We start from the raw sequence: 27,404 nt of genomic DNA, 5'->3' as shown, positions 1-27,404 counted from the left end.
TTGTGCACCCCCCGTGCCCTCCCTGCACCCCCTTGTGCAAACCCCTGTATCCCCCTGTGCTCCCTCTAAACCCCCTGCACCCCCCCGTGCTCCCTCTGTGCACCCCTGCACCCCCTTTTGCACCCCCTCTGCACCTCGTTGCGTACTCCTACACCCCCCTGTGCAACCCCTGCCCCCCCCGTGCATCCCCTGGCGAACCCCTGCACCTCCCTGTGCACCCCTTGTGCATCCCCTGGAACCCCTGCACGCCCTTGTGCACCCCCTGGCAAACCCCTGCACCTCCCTGTGCACCCCTTGTGCATCCCCTGGAACCCCTGCACGCCCTTGTGCACCCCCTGCCCCCTCTGTGCATCCCCTGGCAAACCCCTGCCCCCCCCTGTGCACCCCTTGTGCATCCCCTGGAACCCCTGCACCCCCCCTGCACCCCCCGTGCACCCCCTGGCGAACCCCTGCACCCCCTGTGCGCCCCCTGCACCCCCTGTGCACCCCCTGGCGAACCCCTGCACCCCCCCTGCACCCCCTGGCGAACCCCTGCACCCCCTGTGCGCCCCCTGCACCCCCCGTGCACCCCCTGGCGAACCCCTGCACCCCCTGTGCACCCCCTGGCGAACCCCTGCACCCCCCCTGCACCCCCTGGCGAGCCCCTGCACGCCCCTGTGCACCCCCTGCCCCCCCCGTGCATCCCCTGGCGAACCCCTGCACCCCCCCTGCACCCCCTGGCAAACCCCTGCACCCCCTGTGCACCCCCTGCATCCCCCGTGCACCCCCTGCACCCCTCCCCCCCCCGCCCCCCCCGCTCTGCACATGGCGCCCCCTGGCGGCCGCAGGCGGCGCGGGGGCGGGGGTGGGCGTTGCCTCCCGCCTCTCTCTCCCCTCTCCCCTCTCTATGGTGGCCGCTCTAGGCTGCCGGGAGGACTCTGCCGCCGGCGGGGCGGGCCCTGGCGGGGCGCGCGTCCCCTCAGCGGGGCGCTCCCGAGCTGCGCTCCGCCGCCTCTTTTTTCTTTTTTTTTTTTTTTTTTTTTTTTTTAATCCTTTCCTTTTTTTTTTTTTTTTGGTCAAACTCGCTCCCCCCTCCCTCCCCGCTCCGTCCCCGCCTTCCCTCCGCCGCCTCCTTTCCCTCCCCGCTCCCCAGGGCCGGGACTCGGGACGCTGCTCGGCGCCCGCCCGCCGCTGCCCGTGAGGAAGAGGCGGCCTCTCCCCCCTCTCCCCTTCCCCTCGCCCCCCCTTCCCCGCTCCTCCCGCCGACCGGGACTCGCCCCGAACCGGGAGGGAGACGGTCGCTGCCCGCTCCTCCTCCTCCTCCTCCTCCTCCTCCTCCTCCTCCTCCTCCTCCTGCAGCGGGGGCCGCATCCTGCTGCCGGGGGGAGGGAATTGATGTGGAGACCCAGCGCAGCACCATGCAGCCCCCGCCGAGGAAGGTGAGGGCCCCCCCGGGGCAGGCGAGGGGTGCTGGGGCTTTGGGGAGGGGGGTGCGGGGGGCGGCCGAGCGGGGCTGAAGGCTCGGGGCGGGGGGGGGTGACTGGGATGGGGTGGGCTTGGGGCAAGAGGGCTGGGGGGGGGCTGGGGGTAGGGTATTGGGGGGTGGGGAGTGGGTGAGGGGGTCTGAGAGCACGGGGGGGAGTGGGGGGCAGCAGGTTGGGCCCCCCGTGGGCTGTGCGGTGGTGGAGTCCGGAGGCAGGTTTGGAGAGGGAGAGCAAGTGTTGGGGGGGAATGTGGGGGGGGTGGAGGGGGGAATTGGGGGTGGTGGGGCCTTAGTGAGTGGCCATACGAGGTGGGAAATCTCTGGGGAGGGGGGGTTGGAGACTGGACATGGGGGGCTAGGGGTGGTGGGGGGGTGGGATGGTTCAGGTGTTGGGCTCTGGAGTCAGGACGGGGCATGGGGAAGGGCTGGTGAGGAAAGAGGCGCGGGAGGGGGGGCAGCGGTTCGGCAGTGGGTGTTGGGGTGAACCCCCCACCCAGTGGAGGTTCCCCAAATGAAGGCGAGCGGCGACTGGGTAGGGCTGGAAGGGGGTCAGCGACTGCAGAGGGTGTTGAGACAGCCTTGTACCGGTTGTGGGGGGCTACCAGCTGTATTTTGGGGGTTCCGCTGTGTTTGGGTGCTGTGGCGGGTTGATGCCAACAGCGATGGGTTGGTTGTCTTGGAGCAGAAGGTCACGTCTGGAGTTGATGCGAGGATGCAGGCTATCCCGGCATGTGCGGGCGAACAGGGGCAGCCAAGAATGTGCAACATATGTGTGATGGGAACAATCTGCCAGTGCAGCGGGGAGGCTTTCTGCCGTCCGTGCAGTCCATGGGAATATGGGGCGCTCTGCGTTAGCGGGGGGCTGCTGTGGGGAGAGACGTGAGAAGGAATGTAGACTTGGAAAAAAAAAAAAAAAAAAAAAAGGCTGTTCCTAGGGTGGCTTGTCGGTGTAGGCAGGTTGTTATCTGGAGACTTGAGCTGTAGTGAGGTCTTGAGCTACGTGTAAGTACTGATAGACGGAGATTTATGGTTAGTTATTTTGAGGGTTGTATGCAGTGGTCGGTGTGTGGGGAGAAAGGGGGAGCTGGACACGGGGAGAGTGGGTCTCAGGATGGGGAGCCTGCTCCTTTACAGGCACCGTGGAAGGGAGTTTTGTGGTTTTGAGATCGGTGTGTGTTATATATTCTTGGCGATGCTGCCCGATTAGGGTGGTTCGGGCTGTAACCGTTTACAGGCTGATTGTCGGAGCTCGCCCGTGGATGGTTGAGATTTCAGCTGTGACGTTGAGATTTCTCGGTGAAGGAGAGGAGATTGCAGGGGTTTGCCGGGTGGAGAGCTGTATAATAGTGACTAGGAGAGCTTGGGAGGGAGCGTAAACAGAAATCCCTTGTCATCCCCCGAGCTCCCCAGTAGCCCTGGCAGGCAGCTGCGGTGGAGATCTCTCCTTGGCTCATTCCTGCCTCTCGACCTCTTGTTTTGCGGGTGGACTCTGCTTTTGTTAAACAGTTCTTATTCCTGTTTTAGCTTGCATTTGGCAGCTTATTTATATTACATGTGTGTCATTCTTTGCCTATATAATTTCATTTGAGATTATTTCCGTTACACAGGTCATCTTCTGGGGTGGTTTATTTATTTTGAGTGGGTTTTTTTTCATATCTATAGACAAAACTGAAAATGCTGAAAGTTCGTGTTAAAAATAGACACTTTTTCTGCTTAAAGTTGAGGGCATACATGAGATTTTTTTTTTGTCATGTGAAAAACTTGTCTTTATATAATATTGTAATTAAAGGGTGCTTGTTGCTGGGGGATTGTTTTCAGTGTTAAAACTGAGGAGGCTTTTGCTGGCTGATGAGATCTAGGGGTGTTTTGCCTGACTAGCGAAGAAGAGGGAGATCTGTGTCTTCTTCCTCTGATTTTTTTTTCATCTCTCTTCCCCCATTACAGTAACTGTTTGGCATTTCTGTCCTCATGAATACAGAATGTCTTCAGATATGCTGGTGATAATTTTTAGGCCGATACATGGATTCGCTGTGATCACTAGAGGGCTTAAATGCCAAGACCTCTTGTTTTATAAAAACAAGAACAAAATAACCCCAATGTTTCCTGCTATAATCAAATCATTCCTGATGCCAGTGCCAATGGTGCTACCTGCCAGTTATCGAGTAGGTTCCCAAAGTATTGAAATTTTAGCTTCATGATCACAAGATTCGAAGGAAAATTACACCAACACTGAAAAACAGGAGGCCAGCCTTCTGAAGCTCTGTGTAGAGGGCTCTTTTGATCTGATGCACAATCAGAAAAGCAGCTTGATGTTTTAGCTGTCTTTAAATGATAGCAATTGTAGGGACAGTTTAATAAATTTCAAAATTGGGTGACTTGCACTGAAGTGCTCAATGTATATACCACTTTTTTTTTTTTTTCCTGTGGCCTGCCCTTTTTTTTTTTTTTTTTTAGTAGGCAAAATTATCTTGTTGCACACAAGCTACCCTCCTAGCTTTTTGAATAAAATTGCACTTTTGTTAGTTGAACACAAGCATGAGATTCTTGCCATGTGCAGTGCAAGCCTGCTGGGGTGACAGCACTTATTGAAATCAGCCTTTATGAATGTTGTGTAGGGTTAAACTGCACACTTTAATTCCCTCTTTGAATTTTCCACTGAAATGTGCAATTTCAAAATAGCTGAAGGACATGAATTGTTTTTTTTTCTTGTTGAAATTTGACTTGAACTCTACAGAAAATAGATGTGGTCTGTGTTTTTGTTTTGTAGGTGAAAGTTACACAAGAGCTAAAAAACATTCAGGTGGAGCAGATGACAAAACTTCAGGCCAAGCATCAGGCAGAATGTGAGCTACTTGAAGATATCAGGTAAGGTTACAGAAAATGCTACCAGAATTCCTTTAAGATCCAGTTTTTGGAAGAACATTTGAGTTACAAAACTTCAGGAACTGACGATGGAATTTCCTCTTTGGATTTCCTGCTTTTAGGCTGTTAAAGTTTTGACACAGCTGGAAATTATAACTGGAGCTAACACAATGCAAACCATTTTGTCTTCTCTTCAATGGGGGAAATGTTAGAAAAAAAAGTCACAAACAACATACAAAAAGCATTGGTCTTTTCAGCAATATTTCTCTATATAATAGAACAAGACTTTGATTTACCAGTTGTAAGAGGCTGCTAAAATTATTAAAATACTTTAAAACCACTGATGATTTATGTCTCACTGAGATAGCTTTGAACAATACTTTTAAACAGATTGTATTTTTTACCAGAAACTTATAAGAAGATACTTGCATTTAGAATTTAAAACTCTGCACGGGTGAAGATCAATCAGGAAAATCTACATGACATCAATTGTGGGGGTTTTATTATTTATTTTACCTAATGTGATTGCTTCTCTTGAAGTGAGAAGTTTGCTTTTAACAAAATACAGGGGTAGCGTGTACCTGGCGTTACGTGAAGGGTTAATCATTCCATTCAGGGAACATCAATTTCTAGAATGGTTCATCTGTAAAATATTCAGCAGTAAGTCCAGTGCTGTCCTGTTCTTTTTGGCAATGTATAGTCCACTCGTTAATTGTTTAAATGAGATTTCTTGCTTTTTATTTGTATATAGAATCCAAATGTGTTAACTCTGACAGATGACATATTGTTGTCTTGCTCTCACAGTGTCCTTTTTTCATAAATCAGAATGTAGAGGCTTGAGCCTTCTCTCCTGTTACTCTTCTGTGGGCGTTGAAACACTTTTTTCTGTATGGGGAAGATCACAGCTTTCATTTCCTTAGATTGAAATTAGTGGCTGTGCAGTGTTTAGCTAGCAAATGCTGAGTAATAAGCAACAGACTGATCCAAGGAATTTTTTTCCCCCTAGATAGAAACTTATTTTTAGAACATCTGGGCCAGGTACTGCTGCTCAAGTCCAGGTTTTGTTAGCATTTCCTATTTTCCAGGAGCTTATAATTACTTCAGTGTGTATTCTGCTGAAAGACGTCATAAGCATTATTAGCCTGTGGATACAAAACCAGGAAAACATGTGAAAAAGCCAGCTTAAAATATTCTTCTTTAATGTAATTTAATTTCTACAGTTAATTTGTAAATTTTTGTTATGGATTAAAAACTGGGTTAATATATTTAGTTCACTGACACGGTCACTAAACATACATAGTCTCTGCTCAGCATTCTTGTTGCAAGCAGTTGGTGTTTGCAGAATCACTGTGGGCTTACAGATTAAACATTCTTTAAACATGGAATGATGTGATAGGATATGACAGCTCCATCGTGTCAATGTTCAAATATCAGATAACAGAATAAGAGAGGACGTGAGAATTTTTTGCTTAAAAACATTTGCTGTAAAAACCCCTGGTCTTGGTTTGTGATGCAGAGGCCTTTTAATCGCATCTAGCTGTGAAAGAGGAACTGGGCTTTGAAGCTTTGCTAGGCTCGAGGCTGCGCTGGTCAGCGTGTGACACTCGTGTGAGAAGTTGGGTGTCAGCCTCGTCATCCCTCTGCTTGTGTATTTATGAAAGTATTCAGGATACGCAGCCACCGCGATTCCGGAGTGTTCCAGAAAGCAACGCTCACTGGAACCACACACACAACATCTTTTTGTCTCTGGAACGAAGAATTATTTTTATAGAAAGCAGCCTGCTGTTATCCAAAAGTATTAAATTTTAGCTGAATGCTGTTTGTTTATCGAGACTTGAGAGAGTTCGGGTCCTTTTGTTGGAGCTTTCAGGCACTGCACGAGTACAACTTCCTACTCTTGTCTTAGGCTGCAGAATTCTACAAACTTAACTGCTGCAGTGGCAGCAAGAAACTCTGAATAAATGGCTTGCAAGCTAGTGATTAAGAATGTATATTTTTAAAATGTTAAATTATCAGGAATAATGATTGTATTCACGCAGAAATGCAAGCGTTCAAATCCCATATGCAATACTTATATACCCTAGTATTTCTATAGGATTTAAAACGCCTAATTATATTTTCTTAATATCATTTTGTTTCAGTTTTCTATGCAACTAAACGGAAGCATTACAAGGAAAAGATCAGAAAGTTCTCTTACGAGTTGTAGCAGAATACATCTATTGTCTAGTATATGAGCAGATGATTTTTGGCAGCCTACCAGATCATAAGCATACTTACCATTCCAATAGCTTTGATATCTTTGTGCAGAACTGAGCTCTGCTTTAAATGTTTGTAGTTTGAAGGCTTAAACTATGTCATTTTGAGAGGACGAAGACTTGAACTACTGTTTATTCTGAACGCGATTCTTCTTGGTCTGGCTTGAGGCAAATAGGTGTAACTACTATTTCTCCAGCCCCTCTGCAGATACTTCATCTCCTTGAGGGCTGTACGTAAACAAACCCACCGTGTTTATTTAAATCTAAAATATGTCATCTTTTTGAGTGTTAATACAGTTTTTTTGTATGCAGGGATTTAGATTCAGGTGCCGGAGGCCATGAAGAAAAGGCAACGTGTTTTCCTCGTGAAAAAGCGTGCCTAGGACTTGACAAAACTACGTGCTGGTGGTTGAGTGGAAAGCTTTCCTGGGAGTTGGATGACTTTTGACACAACGTAAAATTCTAATACCCATTAAAGGAAAAAAAAAAAAAAAATCAAATATCCACAGCAGTCTTACAGGCTACGTTGTGTTTCTCTTCTCTGTGGGAGCTTAGTAGCAGTAAAGTTGAAGTATCTTTTTATGACTTGACAAGACTATAATAAAAAATGTGTTCTGAAATGTGTTAGCAAATAGGTTTAAAAATACATTTCTGTGTTTATAATCTCTATTTGGCTCTTCGTGTTACGTTTCTTCATACTTGGTGACTGGGGAATTTGTGGAACAAGTGATTCAGGATGCTTTTAGGATCATTGGCTCAGTTTTAGGCATGACATATGTTTATCTTCTGTAGCTCACTAAAGCTACTATATCCTTTCATGTGGTAGATCTGTGCTGGCATTACTATAAAAAGATTGTCTTTCTGCAACTGTGATGGAGAAGGAGGTCTTTTCCCCCTGAAAGGTAAATGTAGGCTTTGTTGCTGTGAACCAGAAATCCTTCAGAGTTCCTCTATGCCTGGAAGTACTTCTTCACTCTATCCACACCTGACTGCTTTTAGGCAGCAAGTTGTTTTTTTTTTGTTTGTTTTTTTTTTTTTTTTTTCCCCCAGAGGCCAGTTGGGTTATGAATGGTTGAATTTATCAGAGGTGTTGGTAATTTTCATGTATTTTATTTTGGTTTTAAAGATTGCCTTATTTGATTGGTAGTAAATAAGTCACACGTAGTAGTCTGAAATTGCCTTTCGTTTGCCGGGACATGTGCACGCACACAAAAGGAAAGTCTACCTGTGTGTGCAAAATTGTAAAGAATTCTGTATGATCCACATTTTAATTCAATTTGATATTTCTGTAATGTATTTATAGGCTGTAGACTTTATAAACTTGTTAGGTGGTAGTTGGTTTACCTTGAACGTTATCTCAAGGCCTGCTTTTCAGAAGGGCTTATATGCCTTCACAGTTTTTGTTAATGTATTCTAAAATGTCTTTTTTAAAACTTCTTTGCTTTCATGTTTTGCCAGCAAGAATGAGGTTGTGGTTACAGGGCTGTTTTAATCTGTTCTAAAGTCTGGACTGCCGCTCAAGGGCCAGCTCCACTTGCCAACTATTTTTACTGTCTCCCTGTAGGAGCACGAGGATGGGTGAACCATGTGGATTAGGGAATTTACCCACCTGAAATCCAACCTTCCCCGACTCTTCTCCCAAAAGGGGATAATTTTTGGATAAATGCATCCTGTTTGCTGCGTGGCTGCACAAGTGCTGCTGCTAGCGTGAGAGGTAGGAGGAACCAGTACCTGAGGAAGGAGAGGGAAAGCAAGACTGTGCAGTAGCAGCCCAGGTTCCCTTTGGATTTAAGTCACCGTTTAAGCTCAGCCTAAGCTCCTGTAGAAGGCACAGCTGCTGCTTTATGAATTACAGAGCTGGAAGGGCCACCTTATTTAAGTCTTAGCTAATTTTTGCTCTCTGGATGTGCTGATCCTATGTCACTTCATCATTTTGAGTCAGTTGACTGTGTAGTTGAAAATAGCTGTAGGGATTGCATGATTTCTGGCTGAGATGGAATAGCAATACAGTCATTTGTTGGGTCCCAAATTTAGTTTTTCATCACTTTCAACTAAATTCACAGTGTAAAAGCAATTCCCAGAATGATAGGCTCATAATCTTCGTGTGCTCCTGATACGGATGCAAATATATGTACGGATAGAGATACCTCCTTCTGTTTCTTTCCCTTTTCTGTCCTTGTGGTTTCTCCCTCCTTACTTTTTATTATTTAAAATATCTTCTCATTGTTTGGTCTAGCATATATTGCAGCGTATTGTATCCTATAAACTCATTCAACTACTTCTTTGGTAAAGCTACGTTCTCCTCTATTTCTGTGTCATTCGCCGTTCTCCTTCTGGTTTGGTTGCGTAGTGTGTTCTGTCTTCCATCCTCCCCTCCAGAGCTTTGCTCTCTGAAGATTACTTCTTTCCAATTTGACAACTTACTTGGTTTTCCTGCCAGATACTTCACTTCTTCCCTTAGTCCTTTCTTTATCCCATTCCGAGCTTGTGAATTTTAATTAGTTCTTGGGCATCACCTCTATTTCCGACCTGCTTTCGTATTTAATGTTCAGCAGTACTGCTTATGCCTGTGAGGTTTGTTAAGCCTCTGGGTTTACTTGCTAAGCGAGGAAGATCTTCTTGTGGATCTTCCTTAACACTCCAAGCCCGTTCTGGTCTGGGATGCTGATGCCCTGTCAGCTGGGCTGTCGCTTCTGCTCTGCTGAGACGTAGCAGCAGGTTAGATGTGGAGTATGTGCGTGAGGAAAGAATGAACTTGCAAAAGGGGTTTGTGTTTATGTGCCCAGGATGAGGACAGAGTACTTCTTCGACGTCTCTAACTTGGTGTCTCATTCCTGTCATAACAAGCCTGAGTGAACAGTACAGATACTTTTTTTTTTTTTTTGTATCAATGAGTATGTATCTGTAGATAGCTAGCTGCTGCTAGTTTTAACATGTCATTTTATGTTAAAAAATTTAATAAAGTTGCACGTAACCTTTTGCTGTGAATATACTTTGTACTCTCCAGTGGAATTTGACTACGCTTCTGTAATCTCACTGATTATGTTGTTGGGTTCGTGATAAGGTTTACGGCAGCTTTGGCTGTGAGTCAAGCTACTGAAGTAGAAACGAAGTGCAGTTCCAATTTTAAATACAGCAAATCTAATATAGCAGCTACAACGCAGATCACTTAACAGATACCGTGTTAGGGAAAAGTCTCGACACAGCATGGATAGCGCTGCAGAAGGATAAGTAACTGGAAAAGAAAACTGTAAAAGAATATTTATTTTTTTATATATATAGCCATATATACTAGGAAGCTGTAAGAGATTCTGAAAAATTGTGAGAAAGCTTTACTTTTCCTGTCCTGAGGCAAAGTGGTAGTGAGGAGTTTACCCTTCTTCCTGCTCTTTCCCGTCTCCAGCTGCAGGGAATGTGATTTGTTTGGATATTCTTGAACCCTGTATTGGGCTTCAGAGCATGTTTGCCTCTGGCTAGTGGGTATTTGATAAGGCCTTAGTCTTAAATTTCTCTCTTTTCCTGAGGAGGAGGTCATCTTTTTTCCTTTTTACTACGCAGAAATTTGTCCTTCATTGCCACCTTTCCTTTTCCTCCAAGGTCATTCACTCTGTTCAGCAGATGTAATGCTTGCCTCTAGTGTTTATGGCTTTAAGTAGGAGCAGAGTGTTTTTTTTTTTGTTTTTTTTTTTTTCCCCCCTGTGCTTACAGATTCTGAAATCTGCAACCCGCCAAAGTGCAAGACAGCAGAAGAATGAGAAAAACTCATGAAAACTGCACAATATTGTTCTAGTCTGGGTTTGACTCACACTTGGGGCTTTCCTTGTGTGACTAGTGGATCTAGAGGCTTAATTTTTTTCTTTAAAGCTCGCAGTTTCCTTAGGAGTTGATGACATTTCTTTCCTCTTGGGCTGATCTTTCTCACCACTAGTGAGTATTGTGAATTCATCTATTTATTTTTTTTTTTTCCCCAAGCTCTGTTAATTAGCTAAGAACACACAGCAGAATTCTTTGCCATAACCCTAAATATGCAGAAATTTCAGAAATTTTTAGAAAAGTTGATGGTGTTACTTCTGAATAACATTCCCTATAAAGATACCACAGAATCTGTGGTCTGGGCACGTTACCTATAATTAGGCAGTCCTTTAATGAGATGCTTGCATTCTTGATGGAATTAAAATCTGGTGGTGTTTTGACTGGAACTATTTGAGGGAAGCTTGGAATGTACTTAAAAAAAAAAAAAAACCTGTTGCCTACTGGGTGTGGAAGTCCAAGTTTTGAGAAAAAAAAAGTTTCAGTATAAACATAGCCACAGTGTAATGATTCAGGCCTGTCTTGGCACAGTGAAATTGAGAAATGGACCACACTCCATTTTTTTTTTTATCCCTGACATACAAAAAGTAATGGATCTCCTGTTTCAGTATTTCTAAGTAGCTTTACAGTTTTTGGTTAACTGAGGAAGTTTCAATTGTCAAAAGATGATTCTTTGGAGTTTTATTTGTAGCAGAAGCACTAGTGTAAAAAACCAACAAACCATTTCTCACATCAGAAAGAAAATTTTTTTTTTTCTCCACTCTAGTTTTAAGGTTTACATTTGAATGAGCTTTTGTTTATTAAAGCAGTTAATAAAACACATGCTCTGGAAGTCTGATTTTTAGGGGCTTGTGTTTCCTCAGAAGCTTTCAGCAGAATTTGGGCTTGTTAGGTTTGCTGGTGAGCGCTGTGACTTTAGTGTGCATTTTTTTGGAAGACAGTAAAAAGGTGATTCTGGTACTAAGTACACGACTTGCATTCTTTGCCAAAGGTTGCATTTTCAGTTTTGACTCGGTGCTTCATTTTTAAGAATGACTTTGTTAGCTTTCAGAAAATTGCGGAGGCTTTTTTTTTCGTTTGTTTGTTTGGAATTTTATCTGAATATGGCCTTTCCTGGAGCTATCATTTTTCACCACGATGTTACTTGGCAGAGCTCTAGAAAACCAGCAGGCTGCAGTCCTGTAAAGTTGCCATTGTTACAGATTTTTATGGTGACAATTGCAAGGCACAGCTGAAAATCGACCGAGTTAGGGATGTATATTAGAATATATAGTACAGGATATTTTTAAAAGAACAAAACGCTCTTCCTTTGATCCACTTGATCAAACCCAAGCCTGATTTTGTGAGGAAGGCTTTCCCTTGGAGGCTCTTCAGTATTTTTAATCCTGACTCTTACTTCCAAAACCCAGTACGTAAGAGGAATTGAAGATGTTCAGGACATACTGCAAATGTCATGATAAGCTGTATTGGGAAGAGGAAGAGCATTCTTATCATTCCAGACACAATTAGTGTAGCCTGGCTTAATTTCCTATGGTGTTTTGTTGTGTTTGTTTCATCTTGTTTGGTGGGAAAAGGTTTATTTTGCAGGTTTTGCATCCTTTGCCAATAGTGCTTTTAGCATCTTTCGCAGACAGTGCTTTCAGCCTTTTTAGCATAACCTACAGAAAGACTTTTGTAAACCATACCTGCTGTGGCTTGGGACATGGAGGCTGTTGATAGAGGGTACTCCACCCTTTCCATCTAGCTTTGTGGCTGAAGATGTTTTGGTTTTTATTCTTCACTTCTGTGCCAGCCTTGTTTCTCCTCTGGAAGTTATTTTAGACATTCACAGATGAACACGGAGATGTGCATCAGCTAGTGAAGGTGGTTTCATGGTAGTCCGGTTCATGGTCCATTATATTATCTGTCCTGCGGGCACAGATTCTTGTCTCTTGCCTCTGTGAGAAGGGTGTGGTGAGTAGCAGGAGACGGTATTACACCACCAGAACTGGCTTCGCTGAAGTGTTTTTGACCGTGTGTCAAGCTGGCTCAGAACAAGTTTAATTTTTGTCGTGCTGAAAATACCCACTAGCACGCTGTGAGCGGTAATTCTTGGCAGTGACAATGTTTGTGCCACAGAGTTAATCGGAAAGTAAAACCTTGTCCACGGTTCCTAATGCAAACAGCGTCGCAGGTGGGTGCTTCTGAAAAAATAATTATAAAGATGCTGCTTTTCATAGACACTGATAAGACTCAGAATACGATAGTTGTTGTTGTATCTGAAGTGGCTTTAATGTTTTTAACTAAAAACATTGTAATTGGGACCTGCGTGGATTTTGTATCTCCTAAAGGCCAGCTGAACTTCATCTCTGTGGATGCTGAAGATCCTCTTCAGAAATGTACAGAATTTACCTTATAGACCTGTTTCGCCTGTCTCCTGATGGTGCATTGTGTGAATTTCCTTTTAATCTTTGAGCTTCTGCATTGAGGCCAAGTCTTGCCTTGGAATCAAAAGGGAATGGCTGGTCTCATCTCCCATCAGGATGAAAACCTTTTGCACTGAACCTTTTCAGGGCTAGTGAGTGGGAAGCTTGTCCTGACAAATGAGGGAAACGATATTATCAGATCATAGCTCATGTAAATACTCTTCATAGGGGAGGCAGAGGTAAAAAGAGAGATTGTTTTTGTTGTTTGGTTGGTTTTTTTTCCAGACAGGGACCAATGCAGCGTGCTTATCTGGCTGCAGAGAACTTAGCACTGTGTTGCTTTGCTTGCCATCCCCATCCCCTTGCATCCCCAGTCATTGAGATCAGCTTCTCCTGCTCCTACTGGACATTTAACCCAGCTGTTATCTTGTATTACAGTTGGTGATTTGAGTTTTCTGATGAATATGCGTCCAACTTTTTTTTTTTTTTGTCTTAGTACAATCTCTGAGCTTGTTTAACCTTCTTAGTTGCTTGCTGCAGTATGAAAGCACACAAAAAAACTGTGTTCTGCATTCATCTTTTTAAAAAGGGGCTGTAAAAAAAAAAGGGGGGGGGGCAAAACCTAATCAAACCTAAGTCATTCCAGTCAAGTATTTGCAGGAAACGATACTGGTTTATAATAGCTCAAAGTGGTGTTTTTCTGTTTTTTGTTTGTTTTTTTTTTTTTTTTTTTTTATAGGAGGTTTTAAAATTTTAATAACATTTTTCCAAAATGCATATTAGGAATATTAAGTTAGAGGCTTTTTATTGAATTAGTGTTTTTAAGTGTTCGGTTGTGTTTATTTCAGAAATTAATTCAGAAATAAAGAATATTTCCAATTAATACTTCAGGAAAGAATGTAAAAGTAACTAAAAAAAAAACCTGTTGAAATCTAGGTTTTTTCCCTGTGTGCTATTGTAAGCATGTAGATTCTATTCTTAGATTTTTAAACTTGTTCTTAATGTTCGGAGATGTTCTTTGTAACAGTGTTTTGAGTTATTTTAAGTATTCCTTTCTTTGTGCCTGTGAGAATGCGGTTAGGTCCAATCTGCAGCGGCTCCAGGAAGGTTGTTCACACACATCTCTATCCTCCTGCGCTTTCTCCAGCAAGCATCCTTTTAATGAGAAAGACAAAACGCGTTGGTGTCTAATTTTATGAGAAGAGCTCAGCCATGCAGAAAACTTTCGAAGATTTATGGTGGTAAAGCCACTAAGTATAGTTATTTCTAGCTTGTGTGCCAGATGTGAGCCAGTGTTAGTGAAGAAAAATTTGGCACTTGTGACCATGTTTAAATACATACAATGCTGAGCATAAATAATTTTTTTTTTTTTTTTGGCTCTGCTATATTCTGTATGCATATTTGGAAGGCGGGGGGGGGGGGGGGGGGAGGAGGCAACAAAACCAAACAAACCACAATTTTTCTTGAGGGTATGATACTCTAAGATGATCAGAGATCAAAAGTGCTTTTAAAGATGTTTGAATATAAGAATAACTGAATCTGTATATATTGTGAGACATTCCTAGCAATAGAAAGGTTGGAAATTTGAGAAATTACATAAGATTATTTTCTAAGCGTATAAAAGGTGGAAGTACTTTGGTTTTAATTCAGAGTTTGAGGATGACGGAGATGAGGACTTGAATTTTTTTTGAAATGAACTAAAATTGACCCAAACATTTTTTCAGATTTTTAGCAGCATAGTAAAATAGTTGTATCTCTTGACATAATTGTCAAATTTCTACCTGGAAACGTTACCATATGTTAGGCTGCTGAATGTCTGTTAATGTTTGATCTAAAAATCAATGTCTGCCCATCCTAAAATCAGGCAGAGACAGAGGAGAGAGGCTGGAATGACTTGAGAATTCAAAAAAAGAAAAATTAGAAAAGCAATAATAGGCAGCACTAGGGTGTCTTGATTTCAAGCAGCTGCTTTTCATGCTGTTGGTGTCTACCCAGCCTGGTTTTGGCCTATCTTATCTCTAAATGTACTTTGCTCATTTTCAGCTGTGTTGCCGCTAGTGAAAAAGGGCGTAGATGGCAGCGGCTTTGCGTGTTATTTTAATGTGCTGCTTGTTTATGAAGTTTTCTTTCATGTTAATTGATTTTGTGTGATTGTTTCTAATTATCTCTCTGTGATCTAAACTGACTAAGTAAGAGGACAAGTAAATATAGCTGCCTAGTAACACCTAATTATGTCCTGCTTTTGAATTTCCTCTTTATCTTCTCATTCTTCCCCTGTTTTTCTCAACGCTGTTAGTCCCTATAATTGTGTGAGAGACATAGTGCACAGGTAAAGTGTTCACATTTTCTGTGTAAGATCTGCTACAGTATTTCTATAGTTGGGAGAAACCAGGCCATTTCTGGGAATGCTAGTCAGGATTCAGTTCCATCTGAACTACAAGAAGGAGAAGAAACAAATGGAGAGGACCATCACAAGGTGTTTTGTTGTTTGTTGTTTTTTTTTTTTAAACATGGGTTGTAACAAAGCCTAGACCTTTGAATTTTAATAAATTTATTTCCCCAGCTCCTGTGGAGTTGGTGTAAAGTGATAAACTTAACTTGATTCACTATACCAGAATACATAGGTGCTCTTTAAAAATAGATGTGCCTCCAAGGTATCTCCCCTGGAGGGTCTAACCAGTAAGAATTTCAAACTACCACACCTTTTGCCTTGACAGAACCAGCTGTTTTCTCCTTCAGCGAGGAGATGGAATTGAATGCAGCAGTTGCTGCATCTGTTTGATGTTACACTGCTCTTGCTTGTGTCTAGCACTGCTTGCAGTTTGGTGTACGGGGAGTAAGAGCTGTAGTTTGTCCTTCCAGATACTGGATTGGAGGAATTAGTTTGGTGACTGGAACGATCTCCCCCCCCGACCCCGATGTGTTCTGCAATGAGCTACAGGGGTGACTTGTGTTTCTTTAACATGTAGGTCTGTATCTGGAAATATGTCCAGATGGAACGCTGGGGAGCAGATCTGGCTGGCTTTGCTCTCTAAATTGATGAAATGCATGCTGTGGGGCACAAGTTCGTAGAATCATAGAACAGCCTAGTTTGGAGGGGACTTCAAAAGACCATGTGGTACAACCTTCAAGAGGGAGCTGAGGTGAGATTCCCTGGCACCCCGTCTGATCACATCTTGAAATCCTCCAGCAGTGAGGACTCTACCACGTTCCTGGGGAGATTGTTCCAGGGATTGATTATTCTCCCCGTAAAAAACTTATTTCTTCTATCAAGATGAAACCTCTCCCAGTACAACTTGTACTCTTGCCCCTTCTCTTCTCCACGTGGCTCCTTGGGAAGGGAAGCTGTATGACCATACTAGACAAGGAATTGTAGAGCTGGACTCTTCTAGTTTAGGCTCAGTGGTAACACAGCCAGTAGTATTTATGTTTTTTCAAGTAGAAGACTTCAAAATTCAATTTTTTTTTTTTTTCCTCGCCTCCTTTCAGTGCTCCTGGAGATGACGAGAGTGTTGAATGAGACTGTGTCTGGCGCAGTAGCAGTGTTGAAATAGCAGATCTGTGTGGCAAGGTAGTGTGGTGTAGGACTGTGGGCTGTAAATTCAATTTCAATACCTCATAACAACAGAGAATTTAATTCTGTTTACTGAAACTATCCTTAGGTTGTTTAAAAACCTTTTGATACTAGATGATGTTTTTTCCTCTATATAAAAGCAACCAATAAATCTACTAAAGTTGATTTTTTTGAAACTTTGATCATCCAGACAGGGAAGAAAATGCCTGTAGTGTGGCTTTTTTGGTTGTTTTCTTTTTTTTTTGGGGGGGGGAGAAGTTCTCTTATTTCAGTTATGCCTAAGCAGGATAACAGAAAGTTGCGTGAGTTTGTGAGCAAAAAGATTCAAGGCTTATGATTTGATTTTCTTTCTAGATTTTTGAGCAATCTTTGGCAGTTAAAAGAACACTCAGATCTCTGTATAGCAAACATTAATATTTTTGGGGTGCTGAAGTACTTTGTGTAACTAATATCTCTGGGTCTGTTAGCGGGAGTTATAGCTGTTCCTTGTGTTCCACGTTTTCCACCCAACAGTAGAAAAGAGATGAAAGAAAAGTAATTTCTACAGTTTCTTTGAGCAGTTGCAGGAAGGCTAGTTTGTATCTGCTTCGTAGCTATTTTCTGTGGGTTTTAAATACAAGTGAAGAGCTCAAGAGTGTAATGATCTGGGAGGTGCTGAGTCTTTTGAATCACTGCCTTTATATATAGTGACAGACTTGCAGTGCACTAGTTCTCTTTGGGCATCCGATTTTTCCCTTGTGTTTGCTGTGTAAAAGGTGCAGAAGCACTTGATACGATGTGGTGACCGGTGTGTAGGCTTGCAGAGTAGCATCTGCCTAAAAACTTCTGCTCTAGCAAAATGTCTGCAGGGCTTAAATGACGTGTGTTATGTTCAACTAGGTTAAAAAAACCTCCAACCAACAAAAAAAATCCCAAACTTTAAAAAATGTTAATCTGTATTTCTATTAATCTATGTGAAAGCAGATTTTGGTTAGTTACTGTAAGCTCATCAGTTGTGTAGAAAACAAAGCAAGCCATGTCCTCTATTTTTTCTAAGCATTTGAAATTTGGGCTTTTCTGTTGAGGAGGTGAACGTAATCTTTGTTATTACATGAGTCTTTCATTTGTAAATCTGCAGAATTTTGATGCCAGTATCTAAAGACCAGCTGAAGTTGCTATTCCAGTCTGTCGCTGGGGCTGGACCCACTGTTTCTAATGCCAGGGGAATGAAATCCTCTGTGTTTCTCTTGCTTCTGTAGCAGCTACCAGGCATTCGATACCCAAGAAATAGTATAAATATCTACATAAAGCGTTTGAGCATCATCTAGTGTGTTGCTGAAGCCTGGTTAAAAATGTTCTTTAATTCTTTCTTCTGCATGTGCTTCCTGTTTGTGCTCCCTTTTCTTCTGGTAAGAGGTGGTTGTCTTTGCTTTCATCTGTTCCAGTGTGCAAGTAGGAACGAAGGTATTTTTCTTTCAGTTGAAATCAAGGATGGCGGTGTTGTTATTCCTGATTTCCTGGGGAGACTTGGACTTCTGACCAGTCGTGTTCTTGTGTCCTGCAGCCAAGGCTTACCGTTACCACAGAGCTCTGCTGTGCCAGAGGAATGTGACTGTCGACAGTGGTCTTTGTTCTGGAGTTCGGGGCAGTCTTTTAAGCACCCTGGGCCTAGATTGTGCAGCGCGTTGAGTTTTGGTCTCCCCTTAAAAGTTTGTTTTCCTTAGCAGGGGTGCTTTGATGTTCACTGCTTGCTGGGGCTGATTAATGCTGAGCCCTTCCCATGGAGGTGCAGAGCCGTGCTGCTGTCCAGTTAATAACTGAGACCAGATCTTTCAGCCAGAGATTCATGTTACGTGAATCTAGACACAGCCAAACGCTTTTCTACTCTCAAGTAAGCAAATGGATCTCCCTGCTGTAGAAGTTTTATCTGTTGAGATTTTGAGGTTGGTTTTTTTTTTTTTCCTTCTTTCTAAATTTGGCAGGTTAGTTCAATATTACGCTAGACGAGGGCTGGGCCTGATTTTGTTGGCATAGCTAGCCAGATGTTTGAAATGGGTTTCGCCTTATCTTCGCCCAGCTCTGCTGGCAAACTGCCACCGCAGAGGCAACCTGTATTAGCAAACTGGTTACAGTTTTACTCCAGCTTTTCATTCAGGAAAAATAGTCTAGATGATACTCCTTCTCCCCAATAGTGCTGTTTTCACAAATTTCCAATTTAGTTATCAAATCTTAATTCCCAGTTAAGCACCTGAGCTGTGTTTGCCCTCGGGGAAGATTATCCTCTGTTGGGATTCCTGTTCCAAGGTGTTTGTAGCAGCTGGTGCTACTTCAGGTAGTAAGCGAGATCAAGGAAAGCCGGTGGCAAGAAGAAAAGACTTCTCATACTCTTTCAAATATCTTTTCCAGGAGGCTGGTTGGCAGTTGGCTGGAGTTAAGTTTCTGCTTTTTGGGAAAAGGTTGGGGTGGGACTCTGGCTTGTCTTTCCCTGGGGTAGGGAATGATCAAAGCAGGATTGGAAAGGACTGGTTGTACTCAGAAGAACCTTCCCAGGTGGAATGGGTAGAGGTGAGGAATGCCACCATTCCAGAATCGGAGATGAGCTGAACTGGAAAAGAAACTGTTCAAGGATAGGTAGTGCCCTGGTGGCCAGTGGTGTTAGTAAGAAAATACTAGGCTTCATGGTGGTTTGTTCTGTTTTTTTTTTTTTTCCCTACTCAGCAGATGCTTTACCTGCAGAAACTTAGCAGCCTCCACTTTTTCTTATTATTTCAACAATGGCACTGAATTCAGAAAGCATAATTCTGTTTCGGTAGCTCTCCTGTTGTTTCCTCCGGGTCCCATCTGGCCCAGGGATAACGCACACGAGCTGAATAGAGGGGAACTGAGCAACCCTTGCGTTGCTTATTTAGAACAGGCATTCGCGGGGTAGGGAGAGTTGTTTTTCCATGGTATGTGAACCACAACCTGTAATAGGGATGTAGCATTGAATTATTTTGGCAGGGAAATGAGGAAACGATGGTGGGAGGAAATGTGCGTTTTGCAGTTCTCGGTGACTGACGGATCGGATTCCTGCATCCAAGGTACAGGCAGGTTTAAATATCCTGTGAAGGAAAACAGTGATCAGTGTTGTTCACAGAAAGCTATATGGTGAGCAGGAATGTGCTTTCTTGATAGGACATCTGTGTACAGAGCCAGCTGTGGGTAGAGAGTTGGGTTGGTGCACCTGGCTTGCGGGGTGACAACCATCCTTAAACATCTTAAACCCACTTGCTTTGGCAAAGGTACGAGACTTTGCACTCAAGTGGTGGAGGTGTGGGCGCATTCCCCGCCGACTCTTTTACGTGTGGTAGTGTCTAGGAGAGATGTGCAACAAATAGCAGCTGTTTCTTAAACACAACGGCTTTTTGGGAAGGGGCAAATGTGTTGGCACACCAGGGCGGTGTGGCTGGGGTGTAAATAGCGCGTGGATATTGCCTTCGCACGGAGACACCTCATGGACGGTGTTTTAGTGGTGAACGTGCTGAAGGTCTGCACTTTGTGTGAAAAGTGGAGATGTTTTCACTTACAGCTTGTTTTCTTGCCCTAAAACTTTATCAGGAATACTCTGAGGTATACCTACAGCTATATATTTAAAAATTGGACCACATATTTTCAGTGAACTATTAAATTTTATTGATTTAAAGAATAACAGTACATCTACCATATTTTTATAAGACAAGGCAATTGTCCTTTGAGGAAAAAAAGTTATGGTAGTTATTATTACATGTGGAATGCATTAAAATACAGAATTTGACTTATGTCAGTGTTAATGACAATGAAACCTTGTGAAGGGCACAATTTAAAAATGAAGTGCTTGTATTAAAGATACAGGTAAAGAAAGCAGAAAAATCTTTGTAATAAACCAGGGTGGCACTGTCAAGATTCCTAAAATGTGACAGATGAATAAAGTAAAAACTCTTAAGGTCGTTGTTGCCTACTACAAAACGTTTTGCAGATCCAGGAGGAAATAAGCTGCGTGAATGATGAAATGTGTATTGGCTTCTTCAGAGAGCTGTTCAGAAAATGGGGATCAAAGAAACTCCTCATATTCGTGTTTTCTAAAAACTGCCAGGAGACTGTCTGAATTATAATATGCTGGGTTTTTTTTTAAATAAGAAATATTTTGAAGATGATGTATCAGTTTTGGGTAAGCTATAGAAAAGCACCTTTGCATTTGTCTAAATTGTATCTCTCCCTAATGTTTGCTTGGTTTCTCATTTTAAACCAAAAACTCATTAGTGATCATTTTAAATACACGTAATAAGCTCTAAAACCAATCTTCATATTTGTTGTAAATGCTAAGGGTATAAAGATGTGTGCTTTTATTTTGAAGAGGGGGAATGAAATGTTCATGCTCACCAGCAGCTTTCTGGTTGGTCGTTTTATTTTTTATTTTACCAAAGGGAAAACTATTGTTTTAGTATTGTTTTGTGTCTGGATGTCATGTTTCTCTGATCACATGCTGGACTGCTAATACTTTTCTGAGACAAATTGCTGAAAACACTGACTACGTTTGAGGCTACAAGAATTCTCTATATATAGTGACAGAATTGATTTTTTTTGGCTCTGTTGCTAGTGGCAACTCATCCTAATCCCAAACTGTACAGTAATGTGATTTATGGTGAGTACATTGCTTGCTGTTTAATGTTGTCTGGAAATTTTTTCAGTGTGCATTGCTAGAGGGTCATTGTTCAGGCACGAGGTAAAGATATTTCATGGTTCACAAAAGAGTTGTTTATCGTAGGTTGTGTGGATTAGAACATTCTAAATGATGAATAAAATCTCGGTTCAAAAGCGTACTTAAAACTGAAACTTGGGAAAAAATTGCTTTGTCATTTTTGATAGGTTTATGAAGGAGAAGCTTCTGATTAGTTGGAAGCTTGTGCTGATAAAAATCACAAATATATCCTGTTTAAACTCCAGGTTGCTTGTGGGTTTGTACTATCACACATTTTGCATATATATTAATATTCTGGTTTAAATCGGGTAACTTCTACTGAGTGTGTTTTCATAAATGTTACCAAGATGTTGTAAAGAGCACCTAAACTTGCACCCACTGGCCTGTGTCCGTCGTGATTGACTTCCAAATGTCCTGGTGAAAATGGTGACTTCATAACACCTTGTATGGGGAAGTTGTAGATTTTAAGTACATCAGTTAAACTATTGGGAATAAGCAATATACTCTTCAAATGGGCTTTTTAGGGAGGGATATTTTTTAAACAGCAGGAAATCATTCATTGTGTAAGAACATCTGAAGTCAAGAAATTCAAAGTTTGACTGTCTGGATTTTGTGTTTCAAAGCACAACCTAGTTCATCTGATCTCTGTGGGCATGGAAGGCAAATTAGTTTTTTACTCCTTTGAATTGAGTGGGGTTAGAAGTAGTGTGGTGCCTAGATTGCCAAAAATACAACAGCTGATCGTTTTTTAAAAGTGTGTGCCAGTGCAATGACCGAAGGGTAGTACCAGAGCTGGGAGTCTTTAATTTTGTGATGGTGTAGGTGGCAGTGCCCAACCGCTGAGAGCCTGGGGTCACCTGGAGAAGACAGAGAATAGCAAATAACTTCCATTATTTACCAAGACCTGTTTCATAGTAAAAAGGTTGAGAGAAATTCAGGCTTGGAAGCTTGCTGCCACTCGTTTCTTGTGTAGGAAGTTAAGCTTTCTCTGGTTTAGTTCTGGGTCCAGATTAGAATAAGCTGCTCCTGTGTCCAGAAGAATGTCAGTGAAGACCTGTAGCTGTGGTTAGAAACAGCTATACTTTATGTCAGGTATGGGGCTCGGTGATAACCACGCAGAAGCAGATCATTTCTAGCTCTGCCTCTCTTCTAGGCTTTTCTAATTCCTCTGGAATCAATGCATTAAAAAAAAATTATTTTTTTTTTTTCCATTTCAGGGAGTTGCTTGGGGGAAGGGCAGGAGGATGATCTAGATACTGAAAATTGTGTGCTAGATACTGAAAATTGTGTGTGAAAACTAGTAAAGTAATTGTAGATGAATGCCAACAGGAAAGGCAAAGACGACTTTTGACACAAAGGTACCATGCACAACTTTGAATCCTTGATTTAGGAGGATCTTTGTTATATAGTTTGCTATATGCTGATTTAAATTATCAGCAGATTTTCTGCAAATTGGTTGAAATGTTTTCTGCTTTAATATCTCTGTTTACATTCAAGAGAATTTTCCTTTAGTCTAGTTTATCTCAGTAGAGAATAAGTGGATATTTGAAGAATAAACATTCCAAAAGACAAATCATAGCAAAGCTGCCTGAGATGATTAGTTTTAGTGGCAGGAAGAGCATATTTCTAATTGCAGCATCGAAATGCTGAATTAGACGCAGTTGGTGATTTACCGCAAATCTTCTGTGTAGCAGAATAGGAGTAGAAAGATGTAGCAGGACTCCTCAGGGTGGTAAAATATTCTGTAGTAGCTGAATCAACAAGGGATTACTGTGTACTTGGCTATAAAAGGGATGGGGCGGATATTGTAGCTTTTATTTACTTGGGGAAAATGACTGTTTGAAAAGAGTGATGTGTGCTACAGTAAGGAATCTGTAGAGGAGAGAAGAGCTCGGATGCGTTACAGGATGTTTGAATTGTCAATTAATACCTTTTTGCAGGAATTTATGAGGCTATATTCAGGAGAGCTGATGATTATAGGATTAGGACTAAAGAGGAGATAGTACAAAGAGGATGTATATAGAAATCAAGTTTCAAGAAAGCCCACTTTTTAAAAAAATTTTAGACTTGCCAGAGAACTGGACAAGTACGCTGAGGTAAGTAGAGTGAGTGAGGAGTGACTTGCCAAGAAGCTGCAAGAACAGTGCCCTGCAGGGAGGATCGCTGAAGTTCTTGACTCAGCAAGCAAAGAGTTTCTTGATGTGACAAATATTTGTGCTTTAAGACTTGTTGAAAATGTCCTTCACATGTCTGCTGAGATCAGGCAGACCTCGAGTTGATGCACAAGCAGGAAGGCTCGTGGTGGGTCATAGAGCTTCGCTGTGGGCAAAAGTTTAGGCTGTGGGTGACCTCATGAGGGTGGTTTTGAGTTTGTTCTTCTGGCTTGTGTGCTTTCACAGCTGACGGGAACTTGACCTACCCAGCAATGATCATATTAGCATGCTCTTGTTAAAAGTCTTGGCCTGGAGGCCACATTCATGATGCGTTGAGATGCTTGTGGTATAAGAACTGCAAATTGTCCATACTTGTCGTGGGAGGAAGGCTGGTGTTCTTAACTTGCTGTTAGGAGTCCTGTCCAGACTAGTGGCAGCTTGGGCTTCTGTGACCACAAATTGACTTCAGGACCTGGAGCCACGCTGTCATGCGAGCAGAATTCAGCTTGTTCATGCAGTTGGTGGGCAGAATCTCCTGGGAAGCAGCCAGGAAGGGGAAATATGCCTGGATTGCTGGTTTTAGCTTAGTTTTTCTAAGGAAGACTTCCAGAAAGCTAAGGAGCAAACCATCCCGTTGTGTGGGAAGATCAGGAATTTCAGCAGGAACCCCTCAAGACTGAGCAAGGAGCTAAAGGACAGCATACGACGAGTGAAAAAGGAGGAGTATTAAAGCTTTGCTTGGCTGCTGAAGGACAAGATCAGTTACATCTACAGCTGGTTGGGGACGTGAAGAGTAATAAAAGGTGTGCTACAAGAGTGGTAGCAGCAAGACATTTTCAGAGGCAACAGGGGAGACAGCCTAGTGATGGCCTTTAGGGAAAAGGCTGCAGTAGACAACATTTATAATTTCTTTCCCTTTGGTCTTTGCAGGGGAAATCTTTACCTAAACTTACGTGCTTAACATATCGTTTGGAAAGAAGAGCCAAGCTAACGCTCTGATACGAATGTTGAGGAACATCTTTTTACAAGACCTGGGGGAAAAATTGCCCATATATATCTCTGTGCAGAAGAGCGTGGATGATGATCTTGTGCTCATGTATGAGACAGCAAGTTTAGCTGGAGACCAGACAAATAAAGCCAACCCAAAATCTAAGCAACAGAGCTGTGTTTGAATAGTGCTATTAAATGCTCAACACAGTACAGTAACTTACTTCAGAGTTTATTTAATAGGTGGTACAAAGTCTTCAGCAGGAATGGCAATTGTAGTAGTGCTGCTATAATTCAAACCTGACGTGGAATAGGAAGTGTATGCGCTGAGGGATCCAGACTTTTGCTCCTTGATAAAAATGCTGGTGAATTGCTTGTTCTTTATCAGCTATATCTGGAAGGTAACAGTGTGCATATAAAATAGTCACCTTTCTAGGAAGAGATCTGTTTCAGATTATATAAAATCACTGAACAAAAGAGAGTTTGTTATTTTAAAAACCAAACATAAAGGCTATTATTTGCTGTAACAGCAGCTGGTGATTTTTTTTTTTTTTTTTTTTTTTTTTTTCTTGGAGTGGCTGAAATGGAAGCTAAAGCACTCAGTGGCAGTGGAGAGTACGGCCTTAACTGAAATCGAAGTGAGTTTCTACTTGCTTACAATTTCTTAATTTCTGCAGTTGCCTTTTCACGAGAGCAAGGGCGTGAGGTCTAGTCTTAGAGAGGCAACATTGGTTTGACTGAAATGCAGGGATGTTTAAACTGAATCCAACTAGCCAGAAAGCGATTGGAGGCAGTGCCCTCCCTGGTGGGTTATCTTCAGTTGCCAGTGACTTTCAGGTGGTCTGGCCATAGAAAGAGTTGTAATAAAGGAGACAATTCTTACATGTTCTGATTAAGGTGAAACTTCACCTTGCCTGTGGATGCTGAAAGAGGAACTTTATGCCTTATTTTGCCTAAAGAGCCTTTGAACTGCTTCCTCGTGGGGATCTCTGTACCTCTGCCCTTTCCAAGGTTGATTCAGGGAGCAATGTCCCAGTAGTCTGTTTGGATAAGAAAACTTTTCCACTAACTAGTAGAGAATTCTTAAATCGGGTTTATCCTTCCTTTCTCAAGACAGTTGAACATGGCTGTTTAGATGGATGCAGATGGACAAGCTCCTTTGCCCTGTCCTCAGAGCTGGCAGGCCCATTAGATCTGGGGCATCCAGATCAAAGCTGTTGGGGGTTCAGCCAGCTTGGACCACAAACAGAGGAACTGTCACATTTATACCAGGTGTACAGGCCCACTTGGGAAATGCACCAAACCCATCTTTTGCCTTGTTTTTTTGTGGTGAATTTATAGCAGTCTGTCAATGCAGAAGTTAAATTTGCGATAGATTTATCAGATTTTAAAAGATACTTTATTTGTGATGCTGGAATGATAGCAGTAGTGAATGGATGTGTTGGCGCAAACTTAGTTTGAAAAAGCAGACTGTCGTGATAATAGCTTTGCTGTAGAATTAAGTTTGCATGCTTTGTCCTAGGTGAATTTTTTGATGCACAAGTAAAATATTAGTGGTGTTCAATGATCAGTGTAGGCATGGTGGTCAAGTAGAATTTCTGCCAGGAAACATATTATGGCTAGAAGAGATTGAAATAAACTGTACGTGATCACTAATGCTACTTTCTCAAATTTTTGTGTATAGGTGTGTTGAATACATCTTTTTTTGATGTTCACCACTGTGTCAGTCATCTGTGATTTTTTTCATGTAAGTTATAAATGAAAGGAGCAGCCTAAAACTGAAGACAAATGACAAAAACCAACCAGTGCTGCGTGGATTTTCAAGTTACAATTCTTTATTTGAAAACCAGCCTGTTGACTTTGCAACTGCCTAACTATTAAGGCTGGCACAAAGGGCAGGGAAATACGCTGTTGAGGAAAGAGGACTGCCCTACCCTTTTCACTGGTAGCACAAAGCCTTACCCAGAAATTAATGCTGATATAATTTCAGTGAAAAGTCCAGAATTCACTCTGTAGGGCCACTTAACCCACTCCCACTGTGCTTGTTTTGGTTGTCTATTTTGCAGTAGATGTAACTTTGAACGTCGTGAACTTGCTTCAACTTAACCTTTAGCAGGGTGAAAGGGACAGAAGGGACATTATCTTCTGATACTTCTTCCTTTTTGCCTGTTAATGCCTGTTTGAGCTTTATATAGACTGAAGAAGCCTAGAGAGCTTTCTAGTTGTCTGTCAGGTACTTGTGTTGAATCACGAAGCTGACAGTGAATTTGCAGATGCTATAGGGAGTGAAATGGTTCTGTCACTGTATTCCAGGCAAGGCTATTGCGTTGCCTTAAGACGACAGCGTTTGCCGTGTTCACGTTATACTTAGAAAAGGGAAAGCCAGTCTTTTGTATAATTGTGTGAACTCCCCAACCTACAAAAGTCTCTGAATTGGAAGCCATGGGTACTTTGTGATGAAAATTGCTTCTGATCGTTCTGCCTCCGTTGTATGTAGTGTTTTAAATTGCCTCTTTGAAGTGGCGCATTGCTTGCTCTTTTCTTTGAAGAACCACATGTGTGCTTACCTGGTGAAAGGAGCCAACAGGAGACCCCTTCTCATTAGAAATATGTTTCTAATTTTAATAACCCGGGTTGTTGGGCTCTGGCTGCTGCTACGGCTTCTGAAGTCTGCAGATAGATAACGTCAGAAATCGGTGCTTTTGTGCAAAATAATTTATCCTTCAGACATTCAGAATTTTATGTGTATCCTTTAAAATGCTTTGGTAGTGGTTATTCTGTTTAGTGTAAACAGAAGAACACGAAGAGAAGCCTATTACATGCAGCGTTTGAGAGTGTCGTGATGAATAATTTCTGTAGATGAATTATTGCTGCAGGTATGTCATCTTTGTCTCTGCTGGACAGGGAAAGGGAATGGGAATATTAATGCAGTCTGTCCCTGCATATACAGGTGTTCCTGAAGGACCTAATGAGGCATGTCACTGCTAGTGTGCTATGTTTTCTCAGCATTTATTGCCGACCGCGAACCTAAACTGAGCTATGGTGATGATTTATGTCAGCTGAAGAACATTTTAATTCATTTATGCCTTTGTTAGGGACACACCTGTCCTTAAATTAAAAACCAGGTAAAAGCACTTGTTCAGTTGTATGATATTGATTCATTAGGGTGCATTTTTCATGTTACTGGGGAGACTAGGATG

The 27,404-nt window shown here is 42.3% G+C and overlaps 1 protein-coding gene across 3 annotated transcripts in view; it reads left to right on the top strand.

The window, feature by feature from the left end:
• Nucleotides 1–1,123: 1,123 nt before the first annotated feature.
• Nucleotides 1,124–27,404, top strand: part of FCHSD2 (FCH and double SH3 domains 2) — a 167,228-nt gene continuing 140,947 nt past the window's right edge. For 2 of the 3 annotated variants that reach the window (XM_074918894.1, XM_074918874.1), the window contains exons 1-2: nt 1,124–1,418; nt 4,230–4,327. In XM_074918894.1, coding sequence (XP_074774995.1) covers nt 1,398–1,418; nt 4,230–4,327 — 119 coding nt within the window. In that variant the 5' untranslated portion in view covers nt 1,124–1,397. Of the gene's footprint in view, nt 1,419–4,203; nt 4,328–27,404 lie in introns of all 3 variants that reach the window. The other variant, XM_074918884.1, reaches the window with a different exon arrangement.

This window comes from Athene noctua, chromosome 1, assembly GCF_965140245.1.
Source record: "Athene noctua chromosome 1, bAthNoc1.hap1.1, whole genome shotgun sequence".
NCBI classification, from domain to species: Eukaryota; Metazoa; Chordata; class Aves; order Strigiformes; family Strigidae; genus Athene; species Athene noctua.
The sequence above is the reverse complement of the archived record's forward strand: the minus strand, read 5'-3'. Positions and strand labels throughout refer to the sequence as shown.